This window comes from Xyrauchen texanus, chromosome 2, assembly GCF_025860055.1.
Source record: "Xyrauchen texanus isolate HMW12.3.18 chromosome 2, RBS_HiC_50CHRs, whole genome shotgun sequence".
In the NCBI taxonomy this organism is placed as follows: Eukaryota; Metazoa; Chordata; class Actinopteri; order Cypriniformes; family Catostomidae; genus Xyrauchen; species Xyrauchen texanus.
In genome coordinates, this window is record NC_068277.1 from 43,926,979 (window position 1) to 43,949,756 (window position 22,778).

At 37.1% G+C, this 22,778-nt stretch overlaps 1 protein-coding gene across 1 annotated transcript; it reads right to left on the reverse strand.

Moving 5' to 3' along the window:
- Positions 1–662: 662 nt before the first annotated feature.
- vstm2b (V-set and transmembrane domain containing 2B) lies at positions 663–22,764 on the reverse strand. Its single transcript, XM_052149604.1, has 5 exons — positions 22,054–22,764; positions 21,432–21,619; positions 20,680–20,709; positions 19,756–20,152; positions 663–1,887 (listed from the first exon to the last, which is right to left on the reverse strand). Exons 1-5 carry the CDS (start codon positions 22,124–22,126, stop codon positions 1,799–1,801), a joined length of 777 nt encoding a protein of 258 aa, XP_052005564.1. The 5' UTR covers positions 22,127–22,764; the 3' UTR covers positions 663–1,798.
- Between the last annotated feature and the right edge of the window lie 14 nt (positions 22,765–22,778).

Here is a 22,778-nt window from a genome sequence, read left to right on the forward strand (position 1 = left end):
AAAGAAGAAAAAAATGCTAATGCTGTGGTGACTCGCCGGATGCTTGTCTTTACCCGCTAGATTCATTTAAGTTTGTGAACAGTTATTTATTCCACTTTAAGGAGGATGACTTTTCTTTGTGCATGTGGAAATCAAAGTGAGTGAAAGTCACTTACTTGAAGCGATAAACACAATGAATGTCAAAGTCTGTGAGAGTTTGGTTTGTTATGTGATGCCTTCCAGGCTTCCATTAAGACAACAGAACTCAGTGTTTTAGCAGGGAACAATGCCTCTGCCATTCATCAGGAAATGTGTTTAGGTAGAGCAGATGAGAGTGGAGCAGGGTTAAGCAAAGACACCAGAAGAGAGTTAAGAGTTATTTGACATGACTGCAAAAGGGTGACGAGCATTTGACTAATGAAATTAACTGTGAGTTGTATCCCGGCTGAGCTCAGTTGGTAATGCTTGCAAGAGTAATGCCTTTTTCAGCTGGAATTGGGCCTATCATACAGTAAAGAATACATTACAGTTCATGACACCCATGGGACGCTTGAGTGTTTAGCCGAGACTGTGGAGCAAGTAGGCTAAATAAAAAATACAAAGTGATTTTGTGATGCAAAAACCTAACAAACTATTTTTTTTTTTTTTAAAGAAACAACCTTTATTTCAATTGGTGTTGGTAACATACAGTACCAATGTTTTTATTTTTTTTTTTATCTTTTAAAATTTTATAAATGAATGTCTTACCTTTACCATACCTTTAATAAAAATAAACATTATTAGAGGTGACTAACAACAACTATGGTAACATGTGCTCTATTTGATCAAAATATATAAGGTTGCATTTTTATACATTATGAGACTAATGTTTGAGAACTCAAAAGTCAGATGTGAGGAAACACAGTATTACCGTACACATTGTCTTGACATGATTGAGCATCTTCTTTGACATATCTGATTTGAGAAATGAGACTGCTGAACAGCTCATGCAAACAATACAAATATTGAGATATGAAAATGTGACCTTGTCCTTTGTAAAAATAGAACAATGATTAAATGAAATTAAACAATCATAAATTAAATCGTATTAACTTGAAAACAAATTTAACTAAAACAATTTAATAAAATAAATAAAGAGGGCCATGCATTTAGCAAGGCAAACACTAGTTTTATGAGACGTTATAAACAGGTACTTATGCTAATGTTATTAGATGTGAAATTGCTATTAAATAAAGTTTTTCTCTTTTCAAGTGACTGTAATAATCACTTGGTTCTGATTCACAGTTTTAAATCAAATAACTGTAATTTAACAATTTCTTTTACAAAAAAACATTAGATGAATATGCATTACATTGTCACTCTTCAAACCAGCCCACATGAAAATATTATCCATTCCGTTTATGAGAATATTTTGCCATTTTTTTTTTTGGAAACTGGATGCAACGTTTTATGGATGTAAGTTGTGTGTAGGACACAGTTGTGAAGCTCTAAATCACATAGACTCCTTTTTTTATAATATTTTGTTTTTGTCATGCTTCTTATAGAATCCATTTTACATCCAAATGTGAGATAGTTCATCTACACAAGTCCCAGAATCGAACATGGCCTTCTCTTTATTACTTCGATATTTTTATTTTCTCCAAGTCATATGCTGATTAGTTTTTCACATCCCATCCCTCTGTGTGATGTGCCATAATGGTAGATATATTTATATATACAGTGTGTATATATATTTATATTTATATATACGTAGTTATATCTTTCCTTTGTCGTTTGGTATATAAAGTGAAATCATTGCGAGTTGTTTGGCTGTGGTCTCTTAGTAGGCAAACAGGAAGGGGAGGAGCTTATGCAGGATCAGCAGAGTGATGTAAAGTAGTGGCTCAGTGGTTGCCATTGTTCCGGAACCTGCACATGTGATCGAGAAAGAGATAGATAGAGATAGAGAGAGAGAGAGAGAGAGAGAAAGAGAGAGAGAGGGGGAGAGAGAGAGAGAGATGTTTATTACATCATAAGCCATCATTACACTATAATACAGAAACTGCATCTGAAGCGGTATTTATAGTAGGTGTGTTTAAACAGACTATAAAATGCTGATCAGAGGTGGCATACATGAATTTAACAGCATTTACATCTGCATAATTAATGTTGAGAGTAGTTTTACATATACAATTATTAATAGAGAAATATGAAAATGATTGAAAATATGAAATGCTACTTGTAGATATGAAACTATATTATGAAATAAACTGTATGCTCTAACATGACAACAACAATGTTCAATGCTGCTTTGTTTCTGTCTAAATAAAATGCAGCATCAAAGCAGAATCAGAACTGTCTTTGATGCTGGGCTGATGTGGGTCAGAGCAGGCATACTTTAGTCTGGCTTTTGTGTGGTATAATGTCTTTGCACAGAATTTTGAGCAGTCACAAGCAGGCTTAAATCTGCAACGCAAAGAAGCATAGTGTACTATTATAAATGGCCAATCATATTAATAATTAAATATCCGGTAATTTTTTAAACCCCCAAGAATTATTTTTCCTTGGAAAAACATGTTTCATAATTGTACAGAATCAAAAAATAATCTAATTCCATTGCTTTTACCTTGTGGCTATTTACTGTATCAATGCCTGATTCAGCATCTGGGACATATTTCACATCATTAAAGTCCTTCAGATTGCTCTTCTTATAAAGTCTGCTCAGCAGTTTTGCTCTTATATCACCTATTTGTTTCCATTGGAGATTACACAAAACAGGAATATCAGTTACTCCACATTTTCACCCTAACTTTATAAGAGCGAAATGCAGGCCTGCTCTGCTGGAGGTGGTGAACAATAGGGCACTGATCAACCCTTGGGCTTTTATGGGAGCTAACTGCTCTTGTGTGGGACTTACATGACATTTCCTCTCCATGAATGACAGCAGAACAGTTGCCCACAGGCCTTTTGAATTTTGGCCAACAAAAGCACATCAGAAAACAGAAACAGATTGTGATGATCATCACATAAACATACAAACTTACATAAATAAACATGCCAGATGGATAGATTTAGACCACATATTAGCCTACACACTTGGGTTCTGTTCCAAAACCTACTGCAATCGTCTGCGACAACATCCTATCTGATTTGTGATGGATATTTTGTACACACAAATAATGCTCCTCATGTGAAGCACACAGGAGGTTTGACTTGCAATTGATTTCAGTATAGGTGATAAGAGAATCCATGTGTTACTTGAATGAGCATACATATACATAGCATACACACATATGTATGACTATTTGGTGAAATAGTCAGATTTTGGCATATTTTAGGAGGAAGGATATTTAAGTTCCCCTATTTTCCGGAAATTAATTTGCACCTGAATAAACTTTGCACCTGGTCAAAAAAAACCAAACAAAAAACAGATAAGTTGCACCGATAGCTTGACTGTGTATGTATGAGGCATTAGGACCCAGTAAACTTCTCTTAAGCAACTCAGCATGTCACCTCAGGATCTACAGTATGCACTTAATCATGTTGTATTTGGGATCATCTCATTTTAATCAGGATCCTCTGCTTTAAGTTTTGCTTGTGAGTTTTTCCTGTATAGAAGGATCCCCAGCTTGAGTACTTTAATGTGTCATGCACATAACGTAAAAAATCTCACTTTACACTTTAGATGCATTGGAGGACAGATTATATATCATCAAACATATAAAGTGATTTTTAGATGTTTATAATGATTGAATATGATTGATAATATGTGATCGCGAATGCAATTGCCGAATATGAACACCACTATATTGAGCACCACTACACCACTACACTGCAATGCAGCATGGGATTCTGAGTTCATTAAGCATAGAAGGTTTAAAAAACTAATTTATTCATTAAGAACATGAGCTTCAACAGGTTAACATTAATGGCTGTTGATCAAGGATATTTCTGGAATTTGCAACCCTATTATCTATTATAACCCTATGCACTCACAGTCATTGACTGAATGTTTTTACTAGTGGTGTGATGAAACATCATTTTGTGGGGATGTGAGGAGTTGCATGTGATAAGAGTATTGGTAATCATGTTTGTTAGCACAATAACATTATTGTGGACAGGCTATTTAAACTGGTTGCATAACATACTTGGTATAAGCAAAATACTCTGAATAGTCTACTTAAAATGTCTACTACGTAACTATGACTGATGTTTTCATCTTTTTGTATGCATATGAAGTGTGCTTGACTGTCTGATGTCAATTACATATTATATAAACATGTCGCTTTGGACTAGAAGTCACAGTACCTTTCGGAATTAAAAAATAAAAATAACAGAACGTGACTTATATTCCAGAAAATACGATACCTACCTTTTAGAACAGCCTTAGCAACTGGAGTGCACAAATACAAGAAAACACTATTAAGGAGTCATTGCCTAACTGTGTTGGAGTGCTCCTGAATTTTAGAGTGTGAAACGGCCGTCTATTTTCGACAGTTTGGATTTCCCTGTGGCCATCTCACAGCAATTTACTCTATCATCCCCAAATGGATTAGTATGGTGTTCCAGGTTGCCCCGTGACAGGCACTGCACGGCACAGTGCACTAGCACAACAAAGCTCTAGTAGCATGTCTTACAATGGACCTCTAAAGTGTGTCCATATGTGTTACATGAATAGCTGAGCCCAAAAGTGAAAATTATGTCATTAACTCACCCTAATGTCTCAAAACCATGTAATATAGAATATGGTGGCTACCTTAATATCATCAACAATTGTCGCATTATATCATTGCGCACATTTGATCACAAGATTATTGTCATTGATCCCATATTTGATTTTACTTTATTAATAATGTGAATAATGACTTAAATTGAATTCTGTTCATCACACAAAGTTATCGTATCGACCATTATTACTTTGGTTTTATGGTTTTTATTTCTCCTTTTTTTAGTTTGACAGACCAAAGTCAATATACCATGTCATTATGGCAAATAAACCCTGTGAAGACTTTATAAAAAAAGAAAGTCATACGGGTTTGGAGCGACAGTTGGGCAAGTAAATAATGCCAAAAATGTCACTTTAAGAATCCATGAATGCACCTTCATCAGTTTCAGTTCGCTCTCTTTTTTGTCATCCTCCCTCTTTTTTATCCTCATTCTTGCAGAGACAAGAGAATGGTGTTTTCCTTTTGCATGGTTGGTTGGGTTGGTACAGGAGAGTATTGGAAAAATAGTATGGTTCAATTTCATGCTCTTTTGGTGAATTCAAACATTATAGCAGCACTTAATGTTGATTTTACACACTGAAAGTCTTTATAGAAATCTCAGGTTTTCCTCTATTTTTCCTAATTCTGTATCATTCACTGAGATATGTTAATGCGATGCAAATGGCACCAGTGTTAGAATCCAATGTTACATGTCAACCCAACCACTTCACTAGTCTACGTACAGAATAGCAATTTCCCTGAAACAATTCCACTGAATTTCTCCCCGTATTCACGATAGTTGATTAGCAGAATCCTCCAATAATTGACCTGAAATTGTAGCTCTGCACACAATCAAAATCTCTTACAGTGAAACATGATAGATACACAGAAGATTAGACTAAACAAGGGTAAGTGAATATACGAACAGATGTGCAAATCAGCTAAAATGGCAAAGTCATGACCCTGACCGCTGTGGAAATAATTACTGTCGACATCGACACAGAGGGCTTCTGAGTCCAGCTCATTACTCACATGTCATCAATAATCTCCTCCTCTTCCTCATTTAACCCCCTATAAAAGGATAATAATCTGTCTGTTCGCTTTATAACATATTTAATAAACACACCCCAGTGATCAGTGTCAATGCCACTTAATAAAATTCTTTAACCTTTTTAGGGATTATGGTTCTCATATTTTTGTGTCGCTAGATATGTAATACTGGGAAAGGTAAATCAGCCCTGATAAAACATGTTGTCGGTCTGATAATTCACAGTGGTCCAAAAAGAGCAAGTTCTGCTGAATTTAAGTTTAAGGGATAATTTATTTAAAATGGAAAACTCTCTCACCATATACTCCCCTATATGTCATTCCAAATTTGTATTGCTTTCTTTCTTCTGTGAAACACAACTGATTATGTTAGACAGAATGCTAACCTTAGTCACAATTCACTTTCAATGTATGGAAAAACAGATTAGATTTGAAATGACTTGTTAATGAATTAATGGCTGACAGAATTTTGTAACTTTAGGTGAACTATTTCTTTAGAGAATTTAAGAGATATCTGTCTCATTCTCAGCAGACTTCCTGCACACATTATATTTTATGTTTAGTCTCTCACATTCATTTTTAAGTCATTCATTCTCATTTTCCATTTTCTCTCAGATTTGTTATTATATGCTACATAAAGCCTACTGCCGCAGGTCTTGCCACCTTAAAAGCAGAATTTCCTTGACTGCACCTCAAGTTTGCACTAGTTTATTGGCTCACTGCAATGTTCACTCTGTCCAGCCCTCGGATCATGTACAAATTACCTGACATTCTCTATTAAATTCTCCTGATGCAATGCAGGGTACATGGTCATCTTAATGATGGCAAACTATCCATATCTAAGTGTACTAGGATTAAGTTCAGCCCAATTTTGTCTCTGATGTTCTGAATACTGATATTGGTAATAACATCTGCATTTTGTAACTGCAATATAAATATTTGCTACATTACATAATTTAAAACATATATCTGATTAAATTTACAATGGCGTTACTACAGTAAAATGGTGTTTATATAGTAGCCATGTTTAATTTTGTGATTACTATGGTTTTACAACAAAATGCCATGGTGATACTAAGGTTACTTTAGTAAAATCATGGTTAATTTTTGTAAAGGAAGGTTAGGGTTAGAGTCAGGGTTAAGGGTTGGTGTAGTGTTTCTGTGGGACTCTAAATAAACAATAAATATGCTGTAGTGATGCCGTTATATTGTTAGTATTTAATTAGGGGTGCAAATAGTATCTACCACTATTTGCACTGGGGTGCAAACAGCATGTACCATTATTTTTTCTAGAGTGGGGGTGCAAATAATATGTACCACTATTTGCACTATTGTAAGTAGCATCTACCTATTTATTTACTCAAAGAGTCAATGTGTGCGTCAAAAATGTCATAGAAGCACCATAAAATGATGTGGTTGCTTCAGAAATGTTGTGTTTCATCTCGCATTTGCTTTTAATGACACATTTGGTTAGATTTAGGGTTTAAGGTTTAGAGTAGGAAGGCAGGTATTGTTGATTTAAAACTCGATAGAGCATTAATCTTCAAATCTGTATCTGTTTTTCATCATTAGTTTGCTTTTTAAGACACTAATGGTTAGGTTTAGGTTTAAGGTAGGCTTTGTTGATTTAAAACTCAATAGAGCATTAACCTTGAAAATGTAATGTACTTAATAGTAATACAAATTATAATGTTAAATAAACAAAAAAGTAATTATAGTTTATATTTTGTTTGCCAGCTTTCTTACATTCATATGGTATTTCAATTTATTCTTTCACTTCTTCTGAAACCTCCTTATACACTCATCTAAAGCAGCTATCATTTATCTATTTTTCATGCTCCAAACACTCTCTCTGCTGTGTATAACATTCAGTGTTTATATTCAGGCTTAACCCCATCTACTTCTCCTCTCTCTCTCTCTCTCTCTCTCTCTCTCTCTCTCTCTCTCTCTCATGTTGCCAAACAAAAGCTAGATTGAGACAAAGCTCCCATTGATTTCCCCGGTGCAATCAGCATGTACACAACTAAGCGCAGTATCCCAGTATGAGCGAAGCAGAGATGAAACAATTAACACTCACGCGAGAGTGGTGAAGTGTTTCCCACAGAGTGACAATGCACAAACACATCTAGAGAATGTATGTTTGCAGTGGGGGGCCTGCATCTGGAAACGTTAAGCATGCAATCAACACACCATAAACCCCCCACCTGAGATCTGATCAGAGCAGTCAGACTGAAACAGATTTCCAGAAATTTTATTTAAATAGTATTTCAATCCACATATGAACATGTGAATCGGATTGGAACTGACAGTTTGAACATAGCCTAGAGGTAGAGGAAAGAGGAATTTGATAACACTAATACGCACGCACACAAACAAGACTAGATTAAAACAGCTGTGCAGCTGGAGAGATACACTTATCAGGAGTACAAGGTGACCTGGGGTGGCATGTGTCGTGGTGCACTGTGGGTGGACAATAGACATATTATGCAAGCGTTTTCTTGTGCCTCTGATCTCTGTCACTTTCTCTTCCCTTGCTTTCTTTGCTCTTTCAAAATCTCTCTGCAGCACTCTTCAACTTGCTCCAAATCATCACCTGCCAAGTTTGGGATACTCAGCATTCCTTCCAAACATCCTCTCTCTCTCTCACTCTCTCTCAATTTACTGACTACTCTGAAAAAAATAAATAAAAAAGGAATATACAGGTAAATCTTATAATTTACTTGTCAAATTAGATTAGTCTAACCTAATAAATAATTGTAAAATAATTTTAAGCTTCAATTAAACCTAGGGTAACCCCAAAGAGCTTAATCATGTAATCAGGAAGGAATGACATTAATATGAAATGAGCTTCTGAATTAATTAAACAAATAGTATGCTGAGACAATCTTTTATACTTTTGAGCATTACCACCAAAGACATTTAGCCCATAGGTCATGTCTACAAAGAGACAATTGTTTTTATGCTTAATGCTCTCCTGAGAGAATTATGAGCAATCTGAAAGGATGTGTTCCTTACATGCATATATATATATATATATAAAACATTTTTAATATTATTATAATTTTTTTTTTTTGTAGCTTTTTGTTATTTGTCCTTGGTGAGAATTGGTACCCATTTTCTATAGGGCAATGAGTTTATTTCCTTTCCGGTAAGGATAAACATGACACTCAACTCTGCTGGGAAAAAAATACAAATAAAAGCAAAAGCAGCAAGAAGCAATTTGATACACCAGGCAGCGTGCAAAAGGCCATGCTTATCAGCTCCCATCACAGGCGTTCCTTTAATATTAATTGTTTCTGCCACTCAATGAGATGAAATTGTGGAAAAGTGACAGATGCATGTTTTTCCAAAAGAAGAAGTGTGTGTGTGTGTGTGTGTGTGTGTGTGTGTGTGTGTGTGTGTGTGTGTGTGTGTGTGTGTGTGTGTGTGTGTGTGAGCGTGTATTTATCACTTTGTGGGGACCAAATGTCCCCATAAGGATAGTAAAACCCGAAATTTTTGACCTTGTGGGGACATTTTGTCGGTCCCCATGAGGAAAACAGCTTATAAATCATACTAAATGATGTTTTTTGAAAATGTAAAAATGCAGAACGTTTTCTGTGAGGGTTAGGTTTAGGGGTAGGGTTAGGTTTAGGGGATAGAATATAAAGTTTGTACAGTATAAAAACCATTATGTCTATGGAAAGTCCCCATAAAACATGGAAACACAACATGTGTGTGTGTGTGTGTGTGTGTGTGTGAGTGAGTGAGTGAGTGAGTGAGTGAGTGAGTGAGTGAGTGAGTGAGTGAGTGAGAGAGTGAGTGAGTGAGTAGGGAGGGGTGCATTTTCTTTCTCTTCTCAAGCGCTGATACTGTTGTCAGAACTGAAAGGTGCAATTCTTCAAATGTGGCAGATGACTCTTTAACCTTCTAGATTGCATAGATTGCAGTGCACTGCCTGGCTGGTTAATATGAATGAATCTGACTAACCCTGTCAGAGACAAGTATAAACATCCCTGTCAATATTCATTGTTGTAATATGGGGGCTCTCTGTCGTATGAAATGCTGCATGAGCCCACAAACATGTAGTTTTGTTTCATAATGACTATAAGCTAAAGGGTACAAAAATTATGCCATTTATGTAATTATCAATGAACAGCCTATACAGTATTAACACACTACCACCTTAGAGAGCTACTACTGTACGTTCAGAAATTAATTACAATTCAAATTGTACAGCAACAAGCAATAACAATGAGTTTATTTTTAGAATATAATGATACACAATTAAAGAATACTGAATCTACAATGTGTCAAATCAGGGAGAAACTAGCAGTTTATTGACCAAAGTTAAAATCACAGCTTACATTTCCCAGCCAAGGTAAATAAAACAGCTAATTAGCTACTGAACATTTATTTTATACAAAAATATAGTTAATTCATGATTTTAAAGTAGGTAAAGTATAGCATGGGGCAGCAATAGTGAGAGAAAACAGAAAGAGAGAGAAACCTGGAATGAAATACCATGGAGGATCAGTGCACTGGCCCTCTTAATGTCCGACATGCTCGCCAAATGGCTGCCTTCATGTCTTGCTTCACTAAAGATAGGGCTAGCTGGGCATGTTGGTGCACACACACACACAAACAGAAATATACACACACAAACAGAAATACGCAAACACACACAAACACATTCATAGTTCAAAACTATGTGTGGTATTACAAAAATGGCACGTGTCACAGTTTTTTATAGGATATCAAAAGCAAGTTCCTGCTTTTACTTTTCATTCAGAAAACTATGTCTGTTCTAAAAATATCTTAAGTAAATGTATGTCAAATAAACACTTGACACTTGACATGTTTGTTTTGTTTTCACATGTAAAATTGTTGTAGCCTGATTAAAAGTCAAAACTGATTTTGAAATAGAGCCAAATAATTTTTCTTGTTGGAATGCCTTTAAAAACTGTAAAATCACAACTTCCCAGACAAATATCTTACATGCTGTATCTGTCTATTACCTAAATTAATAATTAGTAAATTATTGTTCTGCGTGATGTATTTGTGGCAAACATTTGCATATTGCTCAAACTATACTTCTAGAGAAAAAGTTATAATGTAAAAGTAGGGTGATCTAAAGAAAAATGTGTAAACATGAAAAAAATAGGGTTGAAATACGGTACATTGGGGTGATCGCAAGAAAGGTACACTGGGTTTTCATTGATTTGATCTGTAAAGCAGCTACACGATGCAGAAGTTTGACCATTTACCATTTACGCTGATTATTCTTGTAGCATCTGGAAAAACATTGTAGACTAAAAATGTATCCTTTCATTAATTAATGCCAATGTAAAATTTAAATAACAAAAATAACATTTTCTAGATTTTATACACTGCCATTCAATAATTTGGAATCACCAAAATATATGTATGTTTTTGAAAGAAAACTATAATTTTATTCACCAAGGATGCTTTAAATGGATACAAAATGACAGTAAAGTCAGTTTCTCAAACTAGAGTCTCTGATCTACTTGTCATCTTGTTATGCATCTGTGCCATCCACTTCTATGTGCTGGTCTGATCCAATTATCTTTTTTCTATCAAGACAGTAGTGCATGGGAATAGCCTTCATCTCTCAAAAGAACAATAGCATGATATAGAGTATTTAGATAAATTTGTCATATTTAAAAACAATATTTTACTTGCAAGGGTTAAGTGACTTCCATACGATATCCATAGGCTACTTCATTAAGTAGAACAAGCATTTTCAGCTGTTCTAATTATAAGAAAGGGAACATTCTTGAGTACCAAATTAGCACATTACAATGCTTTCTTAAAGATTACATGATACAGTGTTTTCTTTGTAGACTGGAGTATTGACTGCTGAAAATGGGGCTTTGCCATCATAGGTAAAAATGCATTTTTAAAATGAAAACCTTTCAAACAGTAACAATAATGTGCATCATTACTAATGTTTTGACTGTATTTTTGAGTAATTGTAAGCATCCGTGGTAAAGATAAGTATCAATTACTTTTCAGAACAGAACACAACTCTTGACAGCAATCTCTCATAAGACTTACAAACAACAGAAAATCACTGCCTAGTAACACTCTCCAATTATTGTAAAATGCCTCTGAATTCACTGTATTACTATGTCTACAGGGTTAAGATTCACCTGCAGGGTAATGCATCTCAGCCACAAACAAACTCCTATGTCTCAACTAAAGACTTGATGTAATCATCTTCCGTTGTCTGCAGGAGTCAGAAACATACCCAAGCATTTAAATCCCCACTGAAGCCCACATAAACAGAGGCCCTGACACCGTGGCTAGAGTTAAGAAGATAAGGTGATGTCTGTTTCTCAACCTTTTGCTCACTGCGACCCACTTTTTTTTGAATGCCAGTCATCCATGACCCATGGTTATGTTTATATGCTTATAATATAGCGGCCTAATATCTAATAATTTCATAAATATACAAATATTTTCAAACATCAAACACAAATGAAGAGAGAGAGAGAGAGAGAGAGAGAGAGAGAGAGAGAGAGAGAGCAGAATATGTATATATATACATTATATATAATATTTTTATAATAAGACTTCTTAATTTTATAACATAATATAATATAATATCATACAAGCTTATATGAAAGACTATAAATTACAGATGTAACAATTGTATCATGGTTTGGTTTAAATTTTTCAAAGCGCCACTTTCTCCCACATTCATTGCAGTAAAGAAAATAAATATGATCAGTTCTGTTGTCACTGTCAAAGACACTGTCAACTTATTACTCCATGAGTGTTCAACATAACACTCACCTGAGATACTAATTTCCAAAACAAGAGACTGCTCCAGTGAGAAATAATAAAGACTTGTTCACCCTCTTTAGTGTTTTGTGGTGAAGTAAAGCATATCACTAATTAGCATTTGTGTGAAGGCATCTCAACACCGTTATTGCAGGATAAACTATTATTTTTTCCTGTTTGGACGGTTTTAATGACAAGCAAATATCTCCGTTAAGCTATTCAAACGGGTTAGATAGATTCACGCTGATGAGTGACTCAGGTGAGATTGAGAGTGCGTATTCTTTATTGACAGACCGAGTGTGCACACCAGAGCATGTAAGCGGTGTGACAGTCCTCTCAATTACCGAATGTAAGCGGTGTGACAGTCCGCTCAATAACGCGTGTCAATAGCGTGTGTGCGCACCGCTCAGCCTCTCACGGCTCAAGCAGACGCTCCGCTCAAGTACCGTTCACACTCACCGGTAAATAAGCATTCGCTCAAATCCCACTCTGACATAAAATTTCTCTGTAGTACACTTTGTTCTAAGTATTTACACAGGGGGTAGCTACAGTGGCCCTTGCAACAGCCCCTTTGCCCACATGGGATGAGGTGCCCCTCTGGGTGAAATATAGACTATAGGCCAACATTTATAAAATTATCAAATGCTTATTAACGTTCACATCGGAAATTATGTGATTGTATTGTTTTTTAGTATATAAAAATCTCGCTGTTTATGTTGGACTGGTTTACAAGGGCTGTTAGATAATCGGGTCTACCAGACTTTCCTTATCATTTGAAATCAGTCAAATATTTCTCTGTGAGCACATAGGCTATGTCATTGAACATCTTCAAATAATACCATAACATTTGTTTTCAGTTCTAATTACCTTTATTTACGTTAAACAAGTAATTAAACATGTCTCTACAAGTGATAAAACATATGTGTTGCCGTTGAAACTCGCATACGTGCAAATTTTAGCTTTTTGGATTTTACTGGACCCGAGTGATACAATCGACCCAGAAAACCACAATCTTTTCAACTTTAAAATTTGTTTGTGTCGTTTATGGCAATAATGAAAACATGGACTGGTAACAGGAAAATATGGCAGGAAAAAGTTAAATTCACAGAATGATTATACTGTAGATTTGATACATTAATAGATTTCTGATTTAATGCTATCAGACTTTGTATCCATAAATTAAAATGAGCAATTTCTCATCCTAATTTTATGTTCAGTTTTAAAGGATTTAAAGTTATCCAGAAAAGAGCAGTAAATGTTTTTCTCTTTTTCAGTGTTGTTGCTTTATTAATTTTGCCTACAATTTAATATGTACAAATCATATGCAATCTTAAGGACTGTGGTTATTTATATAAGAATTATTAGTAGACACCATGTGCCCCCTTTGTTTTTCCTTGATATTTTTAAAGCAGCATAACAAGAATCTGGACCTTTTATGCATCAAACGATCATGTCTTGTGCATGCACTCTTTATATGTACAGCAGAGTTTAACCATGGTTTGAAAAAAATATATATATTTGTCCAACATAAAGTGATATTTTGTACAATATATATATATATATATATATATATATATATATATATATATATATATATATATATATATATATATATATATATATAAAATTAAATCATGTTTAATGATCCCAAATCAAATAAAAATTATTTAATTCACAAAATACACTGCTTTCATTTAAGAAAAGTCCCCTATATACAATATCAATCACTCGACGTTGTGTCGATGTATTGAAACTAGTGGTCACCCTTGGGAGCCCTAAACACCTCTGATCTTCGAGAAAAGGCCAATGGGAATTGGCGAGTGGGATCTGCATGTCACTCGCCCGGTCCTACGAATATAAAATGATCTGGCTCGCAAAGACTCATTCAGATTTTTTTCTTCAGAGACGAGCAGTTTTCATTCATTCATTGAATTCCACTGCCATTCCATTTGCTTCTGAGTATGCTGTTGGATATACGGTGCATTTTAGCGGATTCTTCCCCTTGTGCACAAATAAGTGCAGATAATGCCCCTGGGTGCTTCGACAGCTAAAAGGGAGTATATATTCTAATAATAAAAGAGTATATTTTCCTCTAAAAGAGTGGGACTGACGGAGAGCATCTTTTTAAAGATGCCTTTCTTTCTGTGTATAGCTCCTGTTAGCAGTCATTAACTCTCCGCCTCTGCCGGCCACGATCACTGCCTCACTTGTCTAGGCTACTGCCACACTGAGACAGCATTCGTGGATGCTCATGCTCTCACTGTGAGAGCATAACCATGGCAACGTTGTGGTCGCGGCTTTCCTTCTTAAGGGGGAAAGCCACTCCAGCTGCTCCCCACCCCGGTCCTTCTACCTACGGGTATGAGGCCACGATGGTTAGTACTGGGGTGGTTGATGCATATGAGACCGCTCCAGAACTGGCCTCAGACTCAAGTCCCGAGATGGACATAGCAATGTGGTATGCATCGCATGGCCATCATGCCATTCCGCCGCCACTTGTTCAGCCCTTTGACGGACCTTGCATTTCTGCGGCCAGGGGTCCCCTGATGTTACGACAGATGCCTCCAAGTTAGGCCAGGGCAGCATGTGCAACATGCATGCAGTCGTGGGCTCCTGGACAGGGGGCTGCGCAAGTATTTGTTTCCCCCAGTGAGCCTACTTTCACAGACTTTGTGCAAGGTCAGGGAGGACGAGGAGCAAGTTATCATGTTGGCTCCCTACTAGCCCACCCAGACTTGGTTCTCAGAGCTCACGCTCCTCGCAACAGCCCCTCCCTGGCAAGTTCCCCTCTCAGGGACGTGGCACCATCTGGCACACACAACCAGACCTCTGGAATCTCCATGTCTGACACATGGATCTGACGCAGAAGATCTAAGTGGCCTACCACCGGTGGTGGTAGACAAAAACACTCAGGCCAGGGCTCCCTCTACAAGGCGCCTGTATGCCTTGAAGTGGTGTTTGTTCACAAATTGGTGTTCTTCCCAAGGTGAAGACCCCCAGAGATGCGCAGTCAGGTTGGTGCTTTCCTTCCTGCAGGAGAGGTTGGAGGGGCAGCTGTCCCCATCCAACTTGAAGGTGTATGTTGCTATAGCGGTGCACCATGACGCGGTGGACGGTAAGTCCTTCAGGAAGCACGACATGATCATCAGGTTCCTTAGAGGTGAGATGAGGCTGAATCCTCCTAGGCTGCGCCTCATTCCCCTGCTGGGCCTGCGGAGAGCCCCATTTGAGCTCCTAGAGCCAGTTGAGCTAAAGGCTGCCATGTTGAAGACTGCCCCCCTGACTGCACTCACGTCCATCAATTCCTGCACATTTGATAGGCTATTGATAAATATATTTTTTATGATGAAATTATAATGCAGGCCGCAAAAGATGGCTCGAGGGCCATGTGTTGAGTAGCCCTGCTAACGTATGCAACGCTATGTAAAGAGACCTTGTCCAAAAAGAACGATTTGTAGCATTTATCAATTATTGTGATTGGATAGCTAGTAATTAACATCAGAGAAATGCAGCCTCGGACTTGCTGCCTCTGACTTACGATTTTAACACGATTCAACAATAGAGGTCACTGTTGCCAGAAACATTGCAAATGTAGAGTTCTATCCTTCTAATTGGTGATAGGCCTTTTTCACACTTCCACATTTCTCACTTCCGGGGGTGGCCCTCGAAGGGTAAATTTACTTCCGTTATCAACAACAACTAGTTTTTAAATCAGCTAGCTTTTCAGTAGCGAAGCTATATTTTTGACAAGATAGCAGCATAGCGTTGACAAATGCTACACCTCTAATCATGCCTTGTACCCGATGCTTACTATCGACAATTTTAAATAAAAACTAAAGATGTCAAATCACAACTAAATCGCTCATCTGAGTCCGTTCTTTAAAATATATTTGTCAAACGTGATAGGAAAGCGGTCTGAATCGGTTCGCAATTCAATCGGAATGCCTCAGAAAGCTTGCGCACACACTGCTGAAACATTTGGCTTGCATTCTGACTTGCCAATAAGCTCAGAGGGTATTTTATAACATGGAACATAAATATAATGCTGGTTGCAGTGTTCTTATAATCAATGAAAAAAAATGTGTCCTAACACACAGCTTGAAAAGGACTTCTGCAGGTAAATATATTTTCCAAACGAAATAGTATCAAAACACGTATTAGCCTACATGACAACACATAAAAAGTATCATGCCATTAACATGTTTATTGGACACATATAATTACCTGGATGCACTAGGTTAATACAATGGTAGACTATATGAGTATGGTAAATTACCATATAGTGAAGTACCACGGTATTATTTTTTAATTACCTTTAAGCACTATGTAAATAGTATATGAATATGGTAATCATATATCAAATTACTATGGTATTAACATGGTATTCTTAGAAGTACTTTGAAGCGCCAAGCAAATATAGAATGGTATATAAATATGGTAATTGTATATCAAAGTACCATGGTATTACCATCTGATACCATCTGAAATCACATTGTTATTGCCCAGATGTGCTCTCTCTCTCTCTCACACACACACACACACACACATACTGTACATTCATACAAGAAATTTGGCCTCTGATGATATATCCTGTAATTCTGTGTCCAGCTGCTATATTTCTGTAATGTTTAGATGAATATATAGATGAATAGTATACTGTATGTACGCAGAGTTTTTAGACAAAAATGTGCAAATTAAATTTATGAAGTTTAAATGGGTTTGTGTTTATAGAAGTAGTAGTCTAAATCTGAGAAATTTAATGTAAAGATAGTGATTTTTCATATTGAACATGTTTGTAGAGGTAGTAAACATTTTTACTTTAAATGTTATTAACGTGGGTTTGCATAAGTAGCATGTCTAAATATGAATTGACATGTTTTTATGTGTGTGTGTGTTTTTTTAACGTGCACCATACTGTATACTTTTATACTGTATTGCACTAAACTGTAATATACTGTACCAAAGCTTTGATAAACATCAAGTGAATAAGTCTTTAAGATGCTTTGTCTATGAAGGTATGCTCCGTGCATCTGCGGTTGAAAAAATATGAAGTAGCTTAAATGTAGCAAGCTACTTTCTGCGTGTAGCTTATAGTGCAACTTGCTGCTTTCTCTGAAGTGGAGCTTTTAGCTTACCTTCACTATTTTTTCTGTTGAGTAGTTTGTAGCTTAGCTTGCTAAATTTTTTTAGTAGTTTGCCCAACACTGAGCACGTGTGCAGAGCAAATCATCGGCAATCAGCTCCACTCTCTCACACAGCTCTGCCGCTCCAGAATGAGAAGGCAGGGAAAATAATGTCTGATCACTTGCACCATGGACACTTTTATAAACAGAGACACTTCTGTCATCTCTCTATCTGATATTTCATCTCATTCACATGCTCCTGACATCATCATAAAACTGAGTGTGGTAAAGTTCATGTTTGACTTTCGGTATAATATTCATAAAACTCTGTGTATTTCACACCATGAAGCCAAACCAACTCATATACTGTACATCTGTCTTTTACACAGCACACGGTTAAAATTTTAAAATAAGATATTTTTGCTTCATAGTAATATTATTATGCTATAAATAAAAGACTGGAACCATGGCTGTGAAACGTTCAGAAAAATATTCCTTTCGTGAGATAAAGCTGTTTTTTCTTTTTTGTGAGAAATATATGTAGCTAAGGTTTTATCATGCAAATATGTAATATCCGATGTAATGCTTATTCCACTTTCCACATGTTAATGCAAAAATTATTTAATGCATTGTTTATTGCACAGTTTCATATTGCTCACTGCTGCTCTGTTACTGGGATGGCAAGGTTAATATACATTGTGTATATAATATATTATTCGAGGCAAAGGTATACTACAGTAAAAGCCGCAAAACCGTAGCAGATGTACCTTTACCCTGCGGTGACAGTTTCCGATTCATGTTAAAAAAGCTAATTTGTACTTATGACAGAAAAGATCTTTCTTTTTTGGGTTGTGATCTAGTGGTTAAGAAACCCTGGTCTAGATAACCTCACTTTCAATGTGACTGCACCATGGTAATAAAGAAACAAAAAGAGTCGAGACTGCCCTGAGACAGGGTAAATGATAGTGGCACTTCCTGCTTCAGACAGACATGGTGATGTCAACCTTTCATTCCTAATCGCGCTCTCTCTCTCGGAACATAGACTGATACATAAACACATGTATAGTAAATCACACACAGTCATGCACACACACACACACACACACACACACACACACACACACAAACGCACACACAGGCAAACGCACACACATGCAAACGCACCCACACACATGTTGGTCTACCTATCATTATGAGGACTTTCCATAGACATAATGATTTTTATACTGTACAAACTATAGATTATATCCCCTAAACCGAACACAACCCCTAAACCTAACCCTTTCTGCATTTTAACATTTTCAATAAAACATTGTTTAATATGTTTAAGATATTTATATTATGGGGACACTAGAAATGTCCTCATAAACAACATTTATTGCATAATACCCTTGTAATGACTAGTTTGTAACCTAAAAAAATTGTCCTCGTAAACCACATAAACATGCCCACACACACACACACACACACACACACACACACACACACACACACACACACACACACTGTTTTCTCCCAGACTGTCTACTGGGTTAGCAGACATTGGTTTGATATGGCAAGGGGACAAATTAAAACTTCCGGCAGCGACTGTAAAATGTGATTATTCTAAGATGTGCTTCATTGATTTGTCTGCGTGTGCCTGTTTGTAAGAGTGATGCCTCTCCACATGCACAATTCTTCCAAACATGCTGCAGATATAGACAGCTCTCTGAGGAGGAATGCCAAAAACAAAATGTACTGAATCATGATGGTAATAACAGCAATATTGAAAGTCATACACCGCAAACATTGATTGATTGATAAGCATAATTCATCATTTGGCATTTCAATATTGGTATGAGCCACATGCTTTAGTGCACACTACCACTAGGCATTCCATTAAAGGTACACCAAAAATAAACTTTGTTGATTCTAATTGTTCAAAGCCCAAAAAACTTTGAGTATTAAAAGTGTGAGACTTTTTTAAATGGTGTATTGGTTGACTAGATTACTTCATACAGTGACATTGTGCTGATTGTAAACAATTGAAAACACAAGGCCACCCACGGCCATTGCAAGACATGTTAATTGAATAAAGCGCTGTTATCAATCTTCCTCTCTTGACCACTCGGTGTCGCTGTTGCACTTTCACTTACCGGAACCGTGCTGTTGTCTCAGGATGGATGAATTGCCCGGCTGAGGCGAGGCTGAAGACTTGACTGCAGAGGCAGCTTTAGTCGTTGAGGCGGGAGCGGGTCCAATTCCGACAGGCGGAGGCACGCGGGTTTTTCCCTGACCCGGCTCAGAGGTGGCCCGTTCACCCGTCGCCGTGTTGCTGTTCCTCAGTGGCCACCGATTCTGGATGTGAGACACGGCCTCCTCGGCCAGCATCCCCTCGTGCGGGGTCACGCGCAGAGTGGCCTGCACCTTGTATTCCTGAGACTCGTCAGAGTACAAGTCCAAAACCCGACATTCGTACACTCCCTCGTCCTCCTTCCGCACACCCGATAGGCTTAGCTTGTGGGAAATGGCATTGCCCTGGACTCTCACCGTCTGCTCATGAAGAGAGAGAAATGACTATGTAACGAAATCAGAGATTCTGTCATATTGTTTCATCTGACAAATGCATAAATATGTATGAGCTGGTGCAAAAGAAAAAAAAAAAAAGCTCAGCACTCAGTCTCTCAGAATGTAAATTGGGCTATACGGAAAACCGTCACGGAAATAAATGTCACCTGTCAGTCCTTAAAAGTAAAAGAATGTAGGATATTCAAGAGTAATAATTTTGATGACCTTATTAAAAAAAATAAAAAATCTTCAGTATTTGCGCGTCACCGAAAGAACAAACAAATGTACTCAACGTCATTTTGGCTATTAATTTATGAGTGTGCAATCACTTGGGGCATTTTTGTGAAGGACAGTTTCGTTCCTGTAGTTAAAACGTCTCTCCCATTGGTCAGACTACTTTATTTTCCATTATTTCTTCATACCAATGTGCCATATATTTATGCCAAACACTAATAATTGCATGATTTGTTACTGTCCAAAAAATAATTAAATAAAATTGATTGAATACTTACGCTTATTTTCGTGGCGTCCCTGTGGGCAACCTGTAACAGAGGACATCATAACATAAATAAGCAACAAAAAAACTATTAAATAAAAAAAAAATATATATATATATTTTTTATTACTGAAAAACGGCGTTAATAACTTAAGAGGACATTTGCGGTTCAGCACCATGGACAGCAGCATCTGCAGATACGTTTCCCTTTCTTAATGTATTGTTCAAGTATCTTTCATATAAATGATTCATATTGGGCTACTAGTACAATAGATGAGATATAGTGTTTCATACGTGAACACAAAAAACTACAAGCCCATTAATGATCAATAAGAGTCACATGAATATGTTATTTATTATTATTATATATTTTTTTTTTAGTTACCCCAGAGAAGTCAGTAGGCTTCATTCCAAAGCTGATATCCATTTTAGAGTTAAACAAAAAAAGTTGTGCCCTTTGTAATCGAGCGTGACATTCATATACTTTTCATGGATGCCCACCCACAGGCACAACTCAATTCAAACACGTAAATTATTAATTGGTTTCTTTAGTAGACTACGCCTAATTGGGATCACTCATCACAAGGGATCCATCGATGAAGATAGAGACGTAACTGTAAATGTGAACACGTGAAACCCTGTCCCATCCCACTGCGGCCGTCAAACATCACTCCTGGTGCAACTCTCGCCGCAGTTCTCCGAAAAGGAACTTTAAAGGGAACCGCCTGTTGTTAGGCGGCTCTGAGATTTAAAAGAAAGCCCCTTTACCTTGGCTCTGTTGACCGGAGCGCTAATTTGCAGTTCGTGTGCGAGCTCTTTAGGGGCTGCTTCCTTGAGGTACCACCATTGAATCTCCAGAGAGAACGGCGAGACTCCGACAGCTCGAAAAGCGCACGGCATCTCAATGTCCTCGCCCTCACTGACACTCACATCTTTGGGCACTTCAGTAAATGCGGCTTATAAAGAAAACACATCAACAAGATAGTTTTGTTAAAAGAATCCCCTTGAATAGAGACACCAAATAGGCCAGTAACTAAGATTTGACAAGAAGAAAAAGCTTTTGCTTTTGTTATCAAGGGAAGAGTTTTGTGAAGCATTTTAAGTGCTTTGGTATAAACTGAATCTGAATGTTAGGGTGGAAGTGTGTTCTGTTCTGCACACGTATAGAAACAAAAACGTATTCATATATGCATTTAATGGCATGTTCAACCAGCAACGCTATGGCATGATAAACACCCGTGACTCATCCATAGTCGCTTAAATATAGTCAACTGTAGCTAATGCAATACTTTCACATTACCAAAAATATCACTTAGAAATCTGCGATCTCTCATTAGACTAAATAAAGACTGGTAACCTCTGACACCGAAGGCTGCTCAAGTTTACTCACCATTTACACAGAATAGCAAAGGTGCATTCAGAATCAAATAATAAAGGACGCTGTGGGGTCCTCGTTTTTCCATGTCATAAATAATGTGGTCAGATTGGAGAACGAGCGGAAGCGGTCATTTGACCTGGAGATATGGGTTTTATTTCATTGGCATCTCCATAACTTAGCCTGGTCCAATTTTGATTTAGATGATATAGTTGCTCCCCCCTGTAATGTACAGTAAAAGGTTGCACATCTCCGAAATAAGATACTCCAAAACGATGCTGCGTCAGTCAGCCAAAATGTAAAATCCAATTTTGTGCGCGAGACCCCCTTTTCTGTTTGGAAAACAGTGTTTTTTTTTTTTTTTACGATTTCGGTTATTCTCTGGAGTGAGTATCCTTCGCCCCTAAAGAATCCTCTATTCCACCATTTGCTTCTTGTCAAGACAAAACTTGTTTTTTTCAGCAGTAGGAAATCTGCTCACTTTGGTCTCTCCATAAAAAGAACAAAAATCCGTGATTCGTTTCCACCACCCATCACAAAACAATCCTTTGACTATGTCCGCAAAATAAAACAAAAACAAACTGAAAAACCCAACGGCGGAGGTCAAGAGATTCCCTCGACGATTTAAAGAAGCAGTTAAAGCACATAAAAGAAGAAGAGGCGTAAGTGGATAGTTCCAGCTCGCGCCACCGAAACCGTCTGCAATGTTTGTGAGCGCGCGAGCAGTGTGGACTGACGGA

Excerpts from the sequence above, each read along its gene's own strand:
- vstm2b (XM_052149604.1), bottom strand. The coding sequence starts at position 22,126 with ATGGAAAAACGAGGACCCCACAGCGTCCTTTATTATTTGATTCTGAAT. Across the intron at positions 21,620-22,053 it reads TTTGCTATTCTGTGTAAATG|CCGCATTTACTGAAGTGCCC; the intron begins GTGAGTAAACTT and ends TTTCTTTATAAG. Across the intron at positions 1,888-19,755 it reads GAGACAACAGCACGGTTCCG|GTTCCGGAACAATGGCAACC; the intron begins GTAAGTGAAAGT and ends TCACATGTGCAG.